Below are 20151 nucleotides of genomic sequence, written 5' to 3' on the forward strand. Positions count from 1 at the left end.
GTTGTGTGAGGGCTTGGTTTTTTCGGGACCAGTTGAACTTTTGAACAACCCAATTGACTTTACCATATAGTGTACTGGAAAATGGGAAAAAACATGTTAACTAAATGCTAAAACTGACCTGCCATTATTATTCTTCTCCAGGTCATTATGAGTTTGTAGATACCAAACATGTATAGGTTCTTTTTTATTTAAGTGGTGAAAAAAAATTCCAAAGTTTGTTAAAAAAAAAAAAAATGGTGCTATTTTTCGTGACCCGTAGAGTCTCCATTTTTTGAGATCTGGGGCCGGGTGAGGGCTTATTTCTTGCGTGCCGAGCTGACATTTTGAATTATACCATCTTGGGGTAGATACAAAGTTTTTATCTCCAGTTGTTGCATTTTACTGCAATGTTGCGACGAGCAAAAAAAAAACGTAATTCTGGCTTTTTGATTTTATTTCTCATTACGCCGTTTACCAATCGGATTAATTTAGTTTATATTTTGATCGCAGAGATACCAAACAAGTAGTTTGTTTTTTTTATCGTTTTATTTTGAATAGGGCAAAAGGGGGGTGATTTAAACTTTTATATTTTAATTTTTTACTATTTTTTTAGAACTTTTATTTACAGTTTTTACTGGCCTCAATAGTCTCCTTAGGAGACTTGAAGCTTAGATCAACTGAAAACTTGTGTTACAAATAACAGGGCATCAGCTGTCATGCCAAAACCATCGGCGCCCCGCGATCATGTGACAGCAGTGCCGATGGGTGGGGTTTGTGAAACGCTTCCGATAAGCGTCAGTTAAATGCCGCTGTCATAAATTGACAGCGGCATTTAAAATCTTCACAGCCGCGAGTGGATCGTGATTTCCTCCGCAGCTGTTAAGGGCACATGACAGCTGATCAGATCAGCTGTCATGTGCATGAAACGATGTGAGCTCAGCGCCAGTGCGCGCACCAAAGAGAGGGAGGCGACCTATGACGTCACATACCTATACGTATGTATAGGCTGTAAAGAGGTTAAATTTTTATGCTTAAGATGAAGCTACCTTTTTATTATGTAATACATTATATACCAATAGAACACTTTTCTATTACACCTGTGTTTCGGCAAGTTCCAATGTATTACTTACAAAACTGTAGTAAAGTTTTTATGTGCACATCAATATTACAGATCCATGTCGTACATAGCATCCTAAACCTACTGGAGCACACATTATTTATTCGGTCTCCCATGACCGCACCACGAGAGAGAGGATCCGCCCATCAAGGACAGGAAACCTACAGGTTAAAAAGGGCGGCCCTCTCTTCCCACCTCAGTTTAGGTTTCCTGTCCACGATGGGAGACCTCGCAGGTTTACCTGCCGAAGTTGGACTCCTGTCCCAGAGAGGGCCACAGCATTAGGTTGGAGCCGATCCGTCCCGGTCCTCTGGAGACGCCACGGTAGGGCTCAGTGGGGCGCCTCCGAGAGTGTTGCGGCGGGCGCGACATCGCCTCACGGGGAGGTAGATGTCCGCCAGGTGTGGGGCCGCTAGCGGGCTTCCTTCCCCCGCTACAATCGCAGGAGATCCAGGTCGCGCCGGCGGGGCACGTGACAGGCGCGGCCTACTGACGTGACTTCCGGTGCGCCGAGCAGGAAGTCCCTGTGACGTCACCAGAAGTGGCCGGAGCTCGCGCGCATCCAGGAAGTGCACGCGAGCAGCAGAACGTTGGGTGAGTAAAGGACCTGGCGGCGAGGGAGGCTGGCCATTGAAATTGACGGGGTGGTTAAACACTTTCAATACACTGCACTCCCCTTTGGTTTAGCTATAGCCCCGCGAGTTTTTACTAAAGTAATGGCGGAAGTTATGGCCCATGTAAGAGAAAGGAACATTCTAATTATCCCTTACCTGGATGATCTCCTGATAGTGGGGAACTCGTTTGTTCAGTGCGAGACCCACCTGCAGGAGACCATGTCGGTCTTAAAGAGCTTGGGGTGGTTTCTAAATTTAGAAAAGTCTAGACTATCTCCACTCAAGGTACAACTATATCTGGGGGTCATATTAGATTCTAGGAAACAGCTATGTTATCTTCCAGAAGAAAAAAATGATAGAATCCAGGGGTTGGTAGCACAGTGTATACGTAAACCTTCTATGTCACTCCGTAAGTCCATGTCACTATTGGGAACCTTCACCTCCGCTTTTCCTGCGGTTCGTTGGTCACAATTACATTCAAGAGCTTTTCAGTGGGATGTGTTGTACAATAACGTAGCTTTAGAGGGGCATCTAGACCGTGAGTTTACTCTAGGTCCTCGTGCCATACGGTCCCTTCGTTGGTGGTTACGACAAGACAATCTTGCTAGAGGGGTTCCCTGGGAATGTAGTCCAACTGCAGTCTTGTCCACTGATGCAAGTGCTGCAGGTTGGGGAACTCACTTTGAAGGGAAATTAGTGCAGGGAACCTGGTCAAGCAGTGAGCGACAGTTGTCATCAAATGCTAAGGAGCTTCTGGCGGTGCAGTATGCGTTCAACGAGTTCCTTATATATTTTCAGGGCCAGCATGTCCGTATACTCTCGGACAATCAAGTCACGGTAGCTTACATAAACCACCAAGGGGGAACCCGCTCAAGAGACTTGATGAGGGTAGCGAACACACTTCTGCAGAAAGCCGAAGATCATTGTTCCTCTCTTTCTGCTATTCATCTAAAAGGGAAGGAAAACATCACAGCGGATTTCCTCAGCCATACTTCTGTAAAAGAGGGACAGTGGTCCCTAGATACGCAAATATTCTCCAGAATCGTAGATATGAGGGGCCTTCCGACTGTGGACTTATTCGCAACAAGGGCCAATCGGAAAGTGGTAAATTTTTGTTCCTTAGACCCCAGAGAGGAACCCCTGGCAGTGGACGCCTTCATGGTTCCCTGGAGATTCCCTCTGGCATATGCCTTCCCTCCCATGATCCTGCTCCCAGCAGTGATAAGAAAGATCAGGGCAGACCGGGCCAGAGTGATACTTATATGCCCCTTTTGGCCCAAAAGACCGTGGTTCCCTTATCGGATCCCTGGGTTCTTCCGGAGATTCCGGACCTCCTCACTCAAGGGCCACTTTCCCATCCTCCAGCCTCGAGTCTACATTTGACGGCGTGGAATTTGAGAGGGTGTTGTTGACCAACAAAGGATTTCCCGAAAATGTAGTGAATACTCTCCTGGCTAGCAGAAAACCTGTTACCACCCGTATTTATGCCAGGACCTGGAGAAAGTTTCTGTCCTTTGCAGAAGTTAAGGTGGAGGAGGCGCCCCCTATTGGGAAAATTCTGGAATTTCTGCAGCGGGGCTTGGAATTGGGTCTCACTACCAGTACCTTGAAAGTACAGGTGTTGGCATTGGGAGCTTTATTTTCTTCCAATATTGCAGATAACTATTGGATAGCCTGTTTTATAAAAGCTTCCTTTAGGTGTAGACGCATTACCAAAGTAAAGATGTCTCCCTGGGATTTGAATTTTGTCTTCGATGCCTTGACCAGTCCTCCTTTTGAGCCACTAGATTTGGCCTCCCCCAAAATTATTTTCCTAAAGACGGTCCTGTTAGTAGCCCTAACTTCAGCCAGGAGAGTCAGTGACCTACAGGCCCTTTCAATATGCCCTCCATTTACGCAAATTCTGGACGATAGGATTATATTAAAACCTGATCCAGCCTTTCTTCCTAAAGTGGCCGCTCAATTCCATAGAACCCAGGAGATAGTTCTCCCGACTTTTTGCTTCCCGCCCAAAAATCAAAAGGAGGAGAGGCTTCACACTTTGGATGTTAGTAGGTGCGTACTAAAGTACTTAGATGTATCACGTGGGTTTAGAAAGGATAAGTCCCTATTTATATGCTATCGGGGGGCTAGAAAGGGTTGTAAAGCCTCAAAGGCTACAATCGCTAGATGGATCAAGGAGGCCATTTCCCTCGCATACTCCTCGGGGGATAAAGAGATACCAGAGGGGTTGAGGGCGCATTCTACCAGAGCGGTATCAACCTCCTGGGCGGAGAAGACAGGGCTTTCCATTGAGGAAATTTGTAAGGCTGCCACTTGGTCTTCTCCCTCTACTTTCTATAGGCACTATAGATTGGATCTGGGTGGCTCTGCAGATCTCACTTTCGGGAGAAGGGTGCTTCAAGCTGTGGTCCCTCCCTAATTTCCTTTGTCTTTGTAATTCTCTCGTGGTGCTGTCATGGGAGACCGAATAAAGCCTTAGTTACTTACCGGTAACGGGATTTTTCGGAGCCCATGACAGCACCTTTATATTCCCTCCCTTCACTGGTGTTGTGCACTCCCGTAGAGTTGATTTCTTTTTGGCCACCCTTGCGGGAAATTGATGAAAAGTAATGTACTTAATGTGATTATGTTTTGTTATAACTAACCTTGGTGGTACTCTCATGCTCTGTTAACTAAACTGAGGCGGGAAGAGAGGGCCGCCCTTTGTAACCTGTAGGTTTCCTGTCCTTGATGGGCGGATCCTCTCTCGTGGTGCTGTCATGGGCTCCGAAAAATCCCGTTACCGGTAAGTAACTAAGGCTTTTTTCACCAAATTTCAAATCGAATAATACAGACCAGCAGGGGCTATGTGTAACCCGTGCACAGTCTGAGAAAGTGGCATCTACATGAGCAAAGGGGAATGATGCCACTTTTATGTTATTCGAGTCACGCAATTTTCTATCAATAGACTAATTGTAATGTGATTAAAGTTTCTAAGCTTTACAGAACCAAAATAAAAACAAAAGCTAAAATTTTCTTTAAATCTACAACAAATATAATTTCCTCCTTAATATAAACTTATGCCACTCCTTTCTTTTCTCAGACAGCAGCTCAGCATTTTATTATGGCTGATATAAGACCAGGCAGATGGTACCAGTTTCGGGTGGCTGCAGTTAATACGCACGGGACACAAGGTTTTACTATACCAAGTAAACACGTCCATTCTACAGGGGGTAAGAACTTCGGATGTACCTGTGTTGTAAATCTATCTAATGTATTACTGTTTTCCTTACTTAATACGTAAACCCCAAAGTAACGCAGCGTCAGTAAAAGTAAATCTTTAACTCGATCCACAACAGAACAAACTAACCTGCTGATTTAGTAACATTATTTCTACTGCTTTTTACAGTCCTGAAATCATACATGTTTATACGCTTTAGAGATGTCCTGTCACTAGATCCAAAGTGGCCTGTTTTGACTCTTATTTTATTCTGGTCCCCTGAGTATTATTTATATATTTTTTTAATTAAAACTAACTTATTTAATTGTAAAGTGCTGCGGAATATGTCGGCGCTATATAAATAAAAATTATTATTATAAAAATTATTATTATGGTTCCAGAGATATGGACCTTTTTATTTTGTACTATTTTTATGTCTTTACCAAGGGGGCAGGGCTCATAATAATGCAGCCTACAGACACGCCCCAGAGAATCTTGTGCACAACGTCTTCTTAGTAAATAACCAAACCTTAAGGCTATGTGCACACGATGCGTATTTTGTGCGGAAAATTCCGCAGCGTAAACGCATGAATTACGCATGTTAGCCTTTTGCCATGGTCCCCTATGGCATTCCGCAATTGTAATGCCCACGCTGCGGAATTTTCCGCAGCGTTTTGTTGTGCGGAAAATTCTGCAGCATGTCAATTCTTTGTACGTTTACGCATGCGGAATTGCCATCTACAATGCAGTAGAAAATGCAAGGCAATTCCGCATGTGCAAAACGCGCGAATTACGCGCGAAAAACGCATGCCAAATTCCGCATGCGTTTTCCAGGAAAAAGGACATGCGGAAATGAAGCGGAAATTTCCGCTTCAAATACGCATCGTGTGCACTTAGCCTAATACTCGGGAGTATCAGGAATAAAATAAGAGGAAAAACTGGACACTTTTGACCTGGTGACAAGACCTCATTAAAAATGGTGAAAATGTTCCATTCCAATTAATATGCAGTAGTTTGAGATTTGCTGATGAATGAATTTCCATCAAGATTTTACATGCAAAATGGTATTTAGTTAAAAATGCACACATTATGTGACACATACATAGGAATCACATGACTACTGGGAGACATAGCACCAACATTGCAGGAAGGTCACCTCCACTGGAGGTATCAGGGTCACTTCAGCACATAAGAATGGATTGTCCAGTAGTGGAAAACCCCTTTAATACACACTACTGACATTTTACTTTTGGCTATGTACACAGTGGATATTTAATCCACTAATTCTGCATATATCTAACTCAATAGACATAAGAACAATGACAACTCACTGAATGACATTAACAGTCTATTCTTCTAACCCATAAAAATGAAAATGACAGCTCTGACACATGTACACAATGACTTCTGGCAGGACCCAGCCTAGATCTATACAGAAAAAAACTCAGAGGTCATTTAACCTTATTTCACAACACACGACATTATTGTATTTTTCCATTTTGGGTGACATTGTTGAAGTTGGGCATATCAGGACTATATGTAAAAGTTTGTATTACTTGTAACTGTAATACTGGTTCTACTTGCAGAGACAAGGTAATATAGTTTTCTAAAATTGATTAAAAAAAATCGCAAATTTTAGAAAATTGATTATTAATCACTTTATATGAAAAACTAAATTACACACAGGTTGGATCATTTAAAAAGAGTAACAAAACTTGGGTACATTTTTGCATATATATTTTTTTTAGGCCCTTAAATTTCCTGCAAATCAGTATTTGCTTAGGTCCTGAAACTTCCATTAGTCGCTCAAAAGACCATTAAAGGGGTGTCCACCCTTAGACTACAGGTCTGCAGTTAGTCTTGTGACTGCAGACATGTAAATCATCACATTGTGCGCTTGTAATGTGGCACGGGGGTGGCAGCAATGGGAAAAGTACTCGTGGTTCATGCCCCATCATGCTACATGAAAATGGGGTCCTGGCTGGGTGCGTTGACTTTAGCTATTCTGGCGCTACACCCTTGCAGACCGCATGATGCCGGTGACTTTGGCTGACCAGGACCACATGTTGTAGAGTTCAATGAGGGAAACCACCACTCAAAAATAAACTGTCTGTTACTGAACAAAAACCCAGGGAGAAGTATGTACAGTGGATAGCGGGTGCAACACTTCGTGGTCGTTTCTCTTAGAACATATGACATTTTCATACACATTCAGTTCTTTCCTGAGCTTGCTCCACTCTCTCTGTCTGTTAGCTTCTCTAGCTTCACCACCACCCAGCATAGCACTACACTTCGGGAGTTTCCTTAGTCTCCAACAACAGCACCACTAACCAGTAAGCAAAAGTCCTATTCTTCAACATGTGGTTCTGTGCCTTTTTCCCCTTAGGAGAGCTACTCATGGCACTATGGTCGTTACTTAACTTCTCTGCTTGCCGACACCCCCCCCGACGAAGCAGCACGCGAAACACGCATTGGGGTACGAGGCAGTGTGGGTTCCCTAATCACACGGGTGTGTATGATATCTGCCCTCTGGGCATCATGGTCTAAATGTACCATTGGGTACTTTTACTGTGCATAGACCTAAGTACATGTAAGGGCTGCTTATATGTATTATAACTGCATTACTATCTGCAATATTCATTTTATATGCCTTGTATTCATTATACTGTGTGTGTGTATTGTATCAGCCCTTGCATTATTGCTAGTCTATACAATTGTTTGGGGGAATTCTTAGACCTGATTTAGGTATGGAAACTTTAACCTATTGAATATATGAAGGATCTCTTTAGGGTTGTCATATACCCATGTATTGGAAGTCTATATGCATCCCTTATGTTGTCATGTCATTGTATTGATATCTTGCGAACCACACTGCCTCAAATTTTATGGGGTCTGTCTCTTTTTTTAGGGGCTCTTAATTAATTTTTTGGGGTGTCTAAATGTTTTTGTAATAATAAAATGTTTTTGATTAACACATTTATTGAGTAATTGATCTCTTTATCTATCTATGAATCCCAGTGAGGAATGAGAAATAATATACTGGAACTTGGTTATCCTCATTGTTTCGATATTTGTATATTATACTTGAGGTGAATCTTAGTATCCTATTTTGCTTACACCTCCTATATAGGCATGAAAAAAAGCAGCTGCAGCTGCCCCGTGGCTGGTGGATAAATCCTGCTGGAGAGATTGGATCCAGTTGGATGAACATGTAGGTGGGCTGCGCTGCTGGAGTAAATAAATTCTTCAGAAATGATGATGAGAAAAAGGTTTTTTATTTACAACACATTTCAATGCCGTACCGGCGTCTTTTCAAGTGAAAAAAAAATGTTTTATTTTTTCACCTAATAAAGACGGCAGTCAAAACTTTTTCTCATAATTTCTGAAGAATTGATTTACTCCAGCAGCGCAGCCCACCTATGTGTTCACCCAACTGGTTCCAACTCTATTACTAATAACACACATTACTAAACACATTGCACATCAAAATACATTGCAACAATACACGTCTTCAAGGGGGGATCGGGCAACACCTCCACCTCCTTACACATACTGCTCGCTTTGAGGATTCTCCCGTGCCGGAAGCGGCGGGCGCGGGACCACAAGAATGTGATTTGCATACATGTGGACACGTGCTGACTAGACGTGCGTGGCCTGGCTCAATGCAAATGTATTGAGTGAGGCCAGACAAGTCTACTTGGAATGTGGCCATAAGTATGCATTTCACATATACCGCTGGCTCCAGGCAACAATACCAGAGAAATCTTGCAACGCACAGGCCAGACAACCCCTTTAAGTGCGCAGCTTCGGTGGCAGAAGTGTACAGAAAGCAGGTATGAATTCAATAAGAACGATGGACTTTCAATTGAATATTTGGCCTGTGTGCAATTATTGGGAGTCTCAGGACTCAGACACCCATTGACCTGGGTGGAATTTAAGGGCTTAAAATATTTTAAAAAAATGACCAAAGTTTAGTTACTTTTAAACTATTCTAGACTGGGCTAATTTTCTCTGTTCATGACCAGATGACCAGACACATTTTTTGTATGTGCGGTTTCAAAAGGTATAGTGATTTTTCTTATTAGGTTAATCAAATAATTTTCTTTCATAATACATTTATTCTTTTTATATAGGGTACCTATTATTTTATATATTTTGCAGTTATTCCCCCTAAACATCTTGTAGATCAGTGGGGTCTGGATTCCTTATACCCCAATTGATCACTCAAGGCTGCTCACAGCGCTTAGATCTGCAACCAGCGGTGCTCAGCTCCTGCATCAGTGCATGCACCCAGTGTCTGGATTTGTAGACTTACTACTGAGCCCACAGTATGCCGTGTGCTCATGCAGGAGATGAGTGCTGTTGTTTGAAGAAGTGTTTGTGAACAGTCTTTTGAGCAAGCGTGGGGGGTTTCAAGAAACCAGACACCCACCGATCTGTAGAATGTTTAAGGGGGAAAATCATATATATTTTTTTAATAAAATAGGTACCAATTGGTGTTTTCAATGTTTTGCGTCATTACTATACTTTTTCAAAATATGTTCCATTTCTATCACATATTCTTTCTACCAGTGATATACAGTTTGGGGGCAATTGAGGTGGAGCTGGAGGTACACAAGCGCTGGGATGACAGCAGTCAGCATCATAGTTTCTGCTGCACTGCATATGTGTCACCCTGGCCTGGATGCCACAAATGTATAATAAAGCTGTGTCTGAGAGCAAGGGGGAGGTTCTCTAGTCAGGGACAATTAGCATGCAGCACCTCCTGTCCCAGGCCAGTAGGGGGAGCAGGCTGCCCCTATAAAAGCTGGAACTGGGGGCAGGGTTAGAGAGTTCTGGACGACCTGTCTCTGGATTGAGAGGTGTCCCAGAGAAGGGAGGGCCAGTTCAGCTGTAGCTGAGGAGGTCGTGTGGCAGCAGAGGAGCCACGTGCGAGGAGAGCCTGTCCTGGCAGAAAGAGAAACTAATCTACCAGACTTTGGTGTCTGAGGCTGTGAGGATTCCAAGTCCTACAGCAAATAACCAGTCCGCAGGGGATTGTATGTTCCTTGGCCTAAGAAGCCCGGAGGTTCTGCCACAGCAGAAGGGACCAGCAGAGCTGCACCAGGCCGGGAGTAGAAAGGGACTCAAGTTGCAAGCCATACAGGCGAGAAGACACGGCGAGCTCAGGAACGTGGGCTATTACACCACGAGGAGGGAAATAGCCTGAAAGAGCGCAGAGAGCACGGTAGGCCTACACCCTCACCCTGACCAGGGCCAGCTTCCCACTTGTTCTCAGACATCCAGGTCCCCTCCTAGCCGGGACTGTTTTTGGGTCGTCTCACCTGTTCTAATAAAGACCCTGAACTGTTTAAGAGGCCTCTGTTTCCTGACTATTGCGGTTGGAATCATCCCCTCCATCATCCATCTGTAAACTGCCCTGGGGCCATACTCCTCCCGTGGGGAGTTGTACTATTCAGTGCTGCACATTTACATCTGCCCCAGCGGTCTGCACTGCAGCGGCGGTTAGCACTGACCGCAATCCACGGGTGGCGTAGTCGGATATTGTTAAACATATAGAAGACTGCCACTGGTCTGACCACCCTGAGCTACGGACCGGGTTGCCACTACTACCCCCATCATTGCCCTGTTGCCCGGCTCCGAGGGCCCCACGGCCCAGGGGGCGAGTCACATACACAGCAGTCATTTGGCACAGGATATACAGGAGTCAGAGATCTCTACAGGAGTCAGAGATCTCTACAGGAGTCAGAGATCTCTACAGGAGTCAGAGATCTCTACAGGAGTCAGAGATCTCTACAGGAGTCAGAGATCTCTACAGGAGTCAGAGATCTCTACAGGAGTCAGAGATCTCTACAGGAGTCAGAGATCTCTACAGCTGCACACTCAGCAGGGATGTTATGAAATCTAATTGCACAGTTATATCCAGAGAGCAACTTTGTGATAATGCATTACGTAAAATGTCATATGTGCAATATGAAATTCTTATGTAATACTGTTGTGTGGTATTGTCTTTTTTAATATTGTTATTATACACATTACACCTTTTACTCCTGATTTTTTTTTTTTTTGTAGATCTGTTGCCACCAGCTGCTCCTACCGGTCTTAGAAAACGTACCCTAACTGTTGGCCAAGATGGCACTGTCAGCGTGAACATTACTTGGGCTGTGCCATCGGAGCATGACCTGAAAATTCATCATTACAGAATATGGTGGAACATTAGGAATACTGGAGAGCTGCAGTCGGAGAGGGAGGTGGACAGCTGGGTTTTGACAGATGGGGTGCGTAATGCTTATTATCAGTTTCCTACTCACATCTGATCAAACTTTTCTTGTGTAATTTCAAACGTACTTGTGTCATCTTTTTATCTAGGCAAAGACAGAATTTACACTACAAGACCTGCTACCTGACACTGAGTATCTTATAAAAATACAAGCTGTGTCCTACTGGGGACAGAAAAAAATGAGAAGCCCGAAGACACAGTTCATCTTAAGTACAAGACAGCAAGGTGACACCATGACTGCTCTCACATTTATGTATGTGTTCACTATAGGACCTCATTCAGATGTCTGTTCTCCTTATGTTTTACAGATAGAACACGTACACATTACAACCTATGGTCATGTTCTGTTCTTTTTTTGCAAAACTACTGTCTGCAAAAAAACAAAATTGGATACCTATTGCTTTTTTTTTATCCAATTTGCAGTTTAAACTACCCCATTCAAGTACATGGGTCTAGTAAAAAAATACACATGCATGTTATCCGTGTGTCACCAGCTGTTCACTGTATGAAGGGTATTAGAAACTTGGATATTTTTTTTCGCATACAAGAAAAACTGATGCCGGACAGCTGGTAAAAACACACACATGACCCAAAAATTGAATAAACTCATATCATATAGTGATAAAAAAACAGTTGTTTTTTTTGTTTTTTTTTGCTCATGTGTAATACACCCCCCACGCCAGAAAACAGACAGATGTCTGAATGATGCCTAAGGAACCACTTTGAGGAAAATATTGTGAGCTACTTACTCAGTTTCATTTTTTATTTCATACAGATTTAAAAACAAGAAACACGAATCGCGCTCTGAATCCATGTAACCAGCGTGGCGCATCAGTCAAAAATTGTAAAAATGTTTTACGAGCATTTTCCTTTTACCATAATAATCAGCTTAAAATACAAATATTCTGGAAGCAAGTGTCAGGTAAAATATATTGCACATATAGCAGTACTTTATATTGAAATCCTTTTATGACATTGGATAGGTATAATTGTTTCTTCAAAAGTTAGAGAAAAGTTCAAAATTGGCACTTTTATGATTATTGCATAGGTTAAAGCACCACTCCAGTGATTTTTTCTTCTTTGTGGCACTGAAGTGGTGCTACTAATCTAAGTTCCCTGCCCCTAGTAAATACTTACCAGCCGCCATCTTCATCTTTTATTGTCATCACTCCAGTCTGTCTTCCGCAGGTTGTGACCTACCAGATCGCTCCAGTCATTAATGGGTGAGCTGGAAGTCACAACTCAATGTAAGTCTATGAGAGTCAGAACGAGGCCTCGTAGACTTACATTGAGGGCTAGTGACCGTTACCTCCGACTTCTGGTCAGTCAGAAGTTGCGGTCACAATTTGGTGGTGTGGGACCAGAGTGGCACTGGAAACAGATGAAGACAGCAGCTGAGTATAATACTAGAATTAAGAAGCTTATGTTAATAGCACCACTCTAGCACTGAAATAAAAAAAAGCTCTGGATTGGTGCTTTAACATCCAGATTCTTACATGGGTCATATATGCAGCACATTTTCAGATAATCTGCAGCATATTGTAATCCAATATTGTGGATGCGATTTTACCAAATTTTTATCCACAAAATAAAACAAAATAATTTGCACTATGGATTTGTTAATTTATGCCATCAATTTCCACAATTTGCAAGCCAAAACCAGGAGTAGGTGAAAAATACAGACATGGTGACGTGTTTCTATTATACTTTTCCTCTGATTGTTCTACTCCTGATTTTGGATTACACATACTGATGTAAAATACTGACCAAATACTGAATGTGTGCATGTGACCTAAGTACAATGGATCATCGTAAACAAAGGGGCACAATAGCTCAGAAGAAAAGTTCTGCCTCTTTGATTCAAACATTGGTGGGTGGTCTCTGCTATAATGTATTACTAGGCTCAATTCTAAAAATTCTACTATTGTGTGTCTAATTCATCACATATAGCAGACAAGTCATGTATTCAGCTGCCCATTCATGTTAAAGAAAAGACTGATGAGCTTGCTGATTTTTTAAGGGATCAACCAATTATTAACTGTGTGTGGGACTGTCCTGACATCTACCACTGGGCATGGATTTCAACATAACTGATTCTTTGTTCCTACAGGAGATAATATACTGCAACATCTGGGAGCGGCATGTTCCTCATTGTAAACTTGTGTGCTTGCCCCAGTCAAGTGTGCATGTCTATGAGGGAGCCAGAAGGAATAGCTGCGACCAACAGCTATTGAAACTGTATGGGCATATAGAGTCTACTGTGCAATCACTGCTTCCACTGTCTGTGAGTTGGCAAGAAGAACCCACTTTCAACTCTTAAAAAATAGATAGGTTCCCTTTAAACTGAGCTATCATCTCAAGATAGGCTATTTGCCTGCAGATATATGGCGAATCTTCAGGTAAATAGAATTTAAATTCTGTCTACCAGCCTTACTAGAACAGCAGCTAAAGGGATAAAACTAAGTTTTATTCTCGCTGCAGCCGCTCACTTGTAAGAGGGTGATCATGTGCTTCTCTCTTGATTAGGAAACAGTTATAACCTGGGTATACGAAAAAGTGTTTTATATTGCATAGAACCTCATAGGCACCAAGGTGCACGGTTAATGTATTGCTATAATATGTGGATGACTCAATGTGTTCTGATAAATGTATTAGATTTAGGGAAAGGATGAGATTAGTACATACAGTACAGACCAAAAGTTTGGACACACCTTCTCATTTAAAGATTTTTCTGTATTTTCATGACTATGAAAATTGTACATTCACACTGAAGGCATCAAAACTATGAATTTACACATGTGGAATTATATATACTTAACAAAAAAGTGTGAAACAACTGAAAATATGTCTTATATTCTAGGTTCTTCAAAGTAGCCACCTTTTGCTTTAATGACTGCTTTGCACACTCTTGGCATTCTCTTGATGAGCTTCAAGAGGTAGTCACCGGAAATGGTCTTCCAACAATCTTGAAGGAATTCCCAGACATGCTTAGCACTTGTTAGCCCTTTTGCCTTCACTCTGCGGTCGAGCTCACCCCAAACCATCTCGATTGGGTTCAGGTCTGGTGACTGTGGAGGCCAGGTCATCTGGCGTAGCACCCCATCACTCTCCTTCTTGGTCAAATAGCCCTTACACAGCCTGGAAGGTGTGTTTGGGGTCATTGTCCTGTTGAAAAATAAATGATGGTTCAACTAAACGCAAACCAAATGGAATAGCATGCTGCTGCAAGATGCTGTGGTAGCCATGCTGGTTCAGTATGCCTTCAATTTTGAATAAATCCCCAACAGTGTCACCAGCAAAGCACCCCCACACCATCACACCTCCTCCTCCATGCTTCACGGTGGGAACCAGGCATGTAGAGTCCATCCGTTCACCTTTTCTGTGTCGCACAAAGACACGGTGGTTGGAACCAAAGATCTCAAATTTGGACTCATCAGACCAAAGCTCAGATTTCCACTGGTCTAATGTATATTCCTTGTGTTCTTTAGCCCAAACAAGTCTCTTCTGCTTGTTGCCTGTCCTTAGCAGTGGTTTCGTAGCAGCTACTTTACCATGAAGGCCTGCTGCACAAAGTCTCCTCTTAACAGTTGTTGTAGAGATGTGTCTGCTGCTAGAACTCTGTGTTGCATTGACCTGGTCTCTAATCTGAGCTGCTGTTAACCTGCGATTTCTGAGGCTGGTGACTCTGATAAACTTATCCTCAGAAGCAGAGGTGACTCTTGGTCTTCCTTTCCTGGGGAGGTCCTCATGTGAGCCAGTTTCTTTGTAGCGCTTGATGGTTTTTGCAACTGCACTTGGGGACACTTTCAAAGTAAGCCCAATTTTTCGGACTGACTGACCTTCATTTCTTAAAGTAATGATGGCCACTCGTTTTTCTTTACTTAGCTGCTTTTTTCTTGCCATAATACAAATTCTAACAGTCTATTCAGTAGGACTATCAGCTGTGTATCCACCTCACTTCTACACAACACAACTGATGGTCCCAACCCCATTTATAAGGCAAGAAATCCCACTTTTTAAACCTGACGGGGCACACCTGTGAAGTGAAAATCATTTCCGGTGACTACCTCTTGAAGCTCATCAAGAGAATGCCAAGAGTGTCCAAAGCAGTCATCAAAGCAAAAGGTGGCTACTTTGAAGAACCTAGAATATAAGACATATTTTCAGTTGTTTCACACTTTTTTGTTAAGTATATAATTCCACATGTGTTAATTCATAGTTTTGATGCCTTCAGTGTGAATGTACAATTTTCATAGTCAAGAAAATACAGAGAAATCTTTAAATGAGGTGTGTCCAAACTTTTGGTCTCTACTGTAGGTAGTACATAGGTTTAGATTTAGCTATAACATAGGATTGGGTATAGTGCAGTGGTGGTCGCAATAAATTCAGGAAGTAGACAGGTTTAGGATAGAAACAGTTAATATGTTCAGGAACAGCCCCAGTGTGGGAGGGGCAGGGCCAGTTAACAAGATGAATACTTCCTGGGTAGTGCAGGGAGGGAGAGAGTTGGAGATTATATGGTGAGAGAGCAGTAGTTGGAGGTCTGAGGGCATGAGGAGCATGTTCAGCAGCAAGAGAACGTCGGCCATAAACTCAGAGCGGACATTCCTGGAACGTTCAGGGCCTATGGTCCAACGGAGGCACTGAGAAGCGTTCCTCAATATCTTCCTAGGAGAGGAAGTTGTATGGGGAATCGCATAAGGAAGTTGGGATGGGACTCATGGAAGCTGCAGAGCCGGACGGAGTATCCCAGGGGCCAGAGATGCTAGAGAGGAAAGGGATAGCTCAGGGCGAGCGAACAGCGGACATCAGAACGTGCTGTGCTATGGTCTTTGAAAATGGAAAAGTTTGTGCCCTATACTGCGTGTTTCAATAGGATGAAAATGGACAGTTAAGTAAACTTCTTTATTATAAAACGAATTTGATGTCCCATAATGTGTGTGCGGCGGTTCCTGAAGTTGAAGAACCGGAGACAGAAGAGGCCGGCGACCAAAATGTGAGTTAGAGTGTTACGCACCTCACGCATAGCACAGGAGAACCAGAACACCATTTATTTCTAAGGTCCACAGAAGCCCCTCGCCCATGACTACTGCACTGCGCACCTTACACGCTTATCATAGGGCTACTGTAGGTAGCGGTTTCAGTCAATGCCCACTACACGGTGAGTGTGTCTGTAATCATTCCCCAGCACATTGATTTGACAGCCTGCTATGCAGTTTGAGTATGTGCAGCGTATGTGAGTACAGGACATTGCCAATCAATTTGCCAGGGAGTGATTAGAGCGCACTCACAGTATAGTGAGCAATTACTGTAACCACTCCCTGGTTCGCTCCAATGACTTGAAGTGAGCAGCTATAGAGAGATTAAAACTTAATTTTCTCTCTGTAGCCGCGGCTCAAGTAAGCTGGCAAACAGGATTTGCCGCTATTTACTTGGAGATTACCCATATGTCTGCAGGTCAATAGTGTTTCTAAAGCGGACAGGTTCCCTTTAAAGAGGTTTCCTCAGGAAGACAATCATTTTAATGAGAAGCTAGTGACAATCATCTGTTATTGCTAGATATAATTTTGCCTAGCATTACATGGAGGAGGTGCCTTATATATGGTGAGGTCCTCCGGCCATTGGCCGGGGACTCCTTAGGACGGCGCGCGCGGCCCCTTTAAGAGAGGGGGAGCGCGCGCGCCCTAAGCATAGTGGCCGGGAAGCAGCGCGCGCTGCCAGCAGAGCGGGAGGAGGACGCCGGGCACGGAGCGGAGAGGTGAGGGGAACAGCGTCCCGGCCTAGCAGGAGGCAGGGACGCCGACGCTACAGTAGTGCACTTGGGCAGAGGAAATAAAATGTATAATTATATGCTTAATTGTAAAACACTGGGCAAAACTGTAACTGAAAAAGACCTGGGTGTATTGGTGGACGACAAGCTCACGTTTAGTGGTCAGTGTCAGGCTGCTGCTGCAAAGGCAAATAAAATAATGGGATGCATTAAAAGAGGCATAGATGCTCATGAGGAGAACATAATTTTACCTCTATACAAGTCATTAGTGCGACCACACTTAGAATACTGTGTACAGTTCTGGTCTCCGGTGTATAAGAAAGACATAGCTGAACTAGAGCGGGTGCAGAGAAGAGAGACCAAGGTTATTAGAGGACTGGGGGGTCTGCAATACCAAGACAGGTTATTACACTTGGGGTTATTTACTGTGGAAAAACGAAGGCTTAGGGGTGATCTTATTACTATGTACAAGTATATGAGGGGACAGTACAAAGACCTTTCTACTGATCTTTTTACTCTGAGGCCTGAGACGGGGACAAGGGGGCATCTTCTACGTCTGGAGGAAAGAAGGTTTAAACATAATCACAGATGTGGATTCTTTACTGTAAGAGGAGTGAGACTATGGAACTCTCTGCCGCATGATGTTGTAATGAGTGATTCACTGTTAAAATTTAAGAAGGGCATGGATGCCTTTCTTGAAAAGTATAATATTACAGGTTATAAATTCTAGATTCCTTGATAGGGCGCTGATCCAGGGAACTAGTCTGATTGTCGTATGGAGTCGGGAAGGAATTTTTTTCCCCAATGTGGAGCTTAGTGTTTGCCACATGGGTTTTTTTTGCCTTCCTCTGGATCAACAAGTTAGGCTATGGGTTGGACTAGATGGACTTAGTCTTCCTTCAACCTTAAAAACTATATGTCTTATTAACCTTTTGGTATTACCCCTCCCCCCAAAAAAAAAAAATTGAGTGTGTCTGTGACTGTTCAGACACAAATATATCTGTTTAAAAGAGTCTGGTGTAGGCCAGATAACTAGAACTGTGGTTTTGCAGTTCCACGGTTCTAATATCCTTTTTATTACCCTTTTTCCATTGATAGTGCGAGTGTAAGCTATTTTACTTTATTTACAATGGGCAAGGCGCGTGGCAAGGGACGTGGAACTGGACGTTCTAGTGATGGTGCGTGTAGAGGATGGGGCCGTGGCCAAGGTGAAAATGTGCCACAACCAACAGCCACATCTTCTCGCTCCCATTTCTTGACCAAATTACTAGGGAAGCACACTACACCAGTACTGCGAACTGATCAGTGTGAACAGGTTATTAATTGGATAGCAGATAATACTTCCAGTTACCTGGGCACCACCACCTCCGGTCTGTCTTCCACACGGTCAAGTTTTAGTAGCCGTGAGTCTTGACCACATACTCCTCCTCACCCTGATGCTCCTTCCTCCCACCATGCCGAGTGTCGTAAGACAGCAACTGATCCCACACTTGGACACTCTGAAGAGCTGTTCACTGGTTCATTTCCATATTTGTTCCCCTCGCCTGCTAGGCTTGAAGTGGTGGAAGAGGAGATCCCATGTAGCGATGCCCAAATATTTGAACAGTCACGGCCAGAGGAAGTCAACGCTGGCAATTTGTCACAAGAGGTGGACGATGACGAGACACAATTGCCAGGAAGTGAGGAGGAGGATCGTGGTGCGCAAGTGGAAGAGGAGGAGGTGGTGGATGATCTAGTAACTGACCCAACGTGGCAGGAGGACACGCAGAGCGAGGCCAGCAGCACACAGGGAGAGAAAGGAAGAGTACCCCAACAGGCAGGAAGAAGCAGTGTGATGGCCGCACACAGAAGGCGGGCAACAGTTTCCCGTAACACCAACACGAGGGAAGTTGCCAGTACAACCGGTAGGTCTTCCAGAGTCTGGAATTTTTTTAAAGACTCTGCTGATAACCACAAAAAGGCCATTAGTACCACCTGCCATGCCATCATCAGCAGGGGTGACAAAACTACCAGCCTGACTACCACCAGAATGATCAGGCACATGTCAGCAGAGCACCCGACTTTGTGGAGCGACCCCAAGGGTCCACGACCATTGTCAGCGGGTGTCACCACTGCTTCTTCCGCTGTTGTGCGTGTAATAGAACCCCCTGTTGTGCGTGCCAGGCAATCCCCTGTCCATACTGCATGCAAACATGCCCCCTCCTCTCAGTCTTCACTTGTTATGGCAGTTTCCCAAGAAACAGCATCAACGTCCACGTCCCACCGCAGCGTTCAATTGTCCATATACCAGAGCTTTGAACGAAAGCGCAAATTCGCAGCCAACGCCCCACAGGCCACAGTCCTAAATTCGCACATTTCACGACTGCTTGCGTTGGAAATGCTGCCTTTTAGGCTGGTGGAGACGGAATCCTTCTGGCGGTGGCCATCCCTCGGTACTCTGTCCCAGTCGACACTATTTTGCCAGGTGTGCCATTCCCGCACTACACAAGCACGTGTCCCAAAACATCTGCCGTGCCCTCAACAACGCAGTTACTGGGAGAGTCCACCTGACAACAGACACGTGGACAAGTGCTTGTGGCCAGTGACGGTACATCTCCCTGACGGCACGCTGGGTAAACATAGTGGAAGCCGGGACCCAGTCGGACCTTGGGACAGAACACATCCTCCCCACACCGAGGATTACGGGCCCTATGTCAGTCGGAGTTGCCCCCACAGCGTATAGCTCCTGCGCATCATCCTCCTCCTCCTCATGTTCAGCCTGCATCTCAGATATCACCACGTCAGTTAAAAGCTGGAAGTACTGCAATACTGCCTCAGCCAAGCGGCAACAGGCTGTGCTGAAACTCTTAAGCTTAGGTGATAAACCTCACACTGCTTGTGAGTTGTGGACAGCTGTGAAGGAGCAGGCAGATCTGTGGCTGAGACCGCTGAACCTACATCCAGGCATGGTCGTGTGTGACAATGGCCGTAACCTGGTGGCGGCTCTGAGGCGAGGCGAGATCACACACGTACCATGCCTGGCTCATGTGCTTAACCTCGTGGTTCAGCGGTTTCTTAAATCATACCCCGAGTTGCCAGATCTGCTCGTCAAAGTACGCCGCCTGTCAGCTCATTTTCGGAAGTCGGCTACAGCTTCCGCCACCCTTGCTGTGTTGCAGCAGCGTTTGCAGCTTCCGGCACACCGACTGG

The 20151-nt window shown here is 44.2% G+C and overlaps 1 protein-coding gene across 4 annotated transcripts in view; it reads left to right on the forward strand.

Annotated features, from left to right (window-relative positions):
* Window positions 1–20151, forward strand: part of LOC141258085 (anosmin-1-like) — a 97717-nt gene that overhangs the window by 44924 nt on the left and 32642 nt on the right. For 3 of the 4 annotated variants that reach the window (XM_073673093.1, XM_073673096.1, XM_073673094.1), the window contains exons 7-11: window positions 4796–4925; window positions 7299–7421; window positions 10985–11190; window positions 11282–11417; window positions 11968–12114. In XM_073673093.1, coding sequence (XP_073529194.1) covers window positions 4796–4925; window positions 7299–7421; window positions 10985–11190; window positions 11282–11417; window positions 11968–12114 — 742 coding nt within the window. The remainder of the gene's footprint in view (window positions 1–4795; window positions 4926–7298; window positions 7422–10984; window positions 11191–11281; window positions 11418–11967; window positions 12115–20151) is intronic. The other variant, XM_073673095.1, reaches the window with a different exon arrangement.

The sequence above is a fragment of the Phyllobates terribilis genome, unplaced genomic scaffold (assembly GCF_046119375.1).
Source record: "Phyllobates terribilis strain yellow unplaced genomic scaffold, ASM4611937v1 Scaffold_3__8_contigs__length_932513732, whole genome shotgun sequence".
Lineage (NCBI taxonomy): Eukaryota > Metazoa > Chordata > Amphibia > Anura > Dendrobatidae > Phyllobates > Phyllobates terribilis.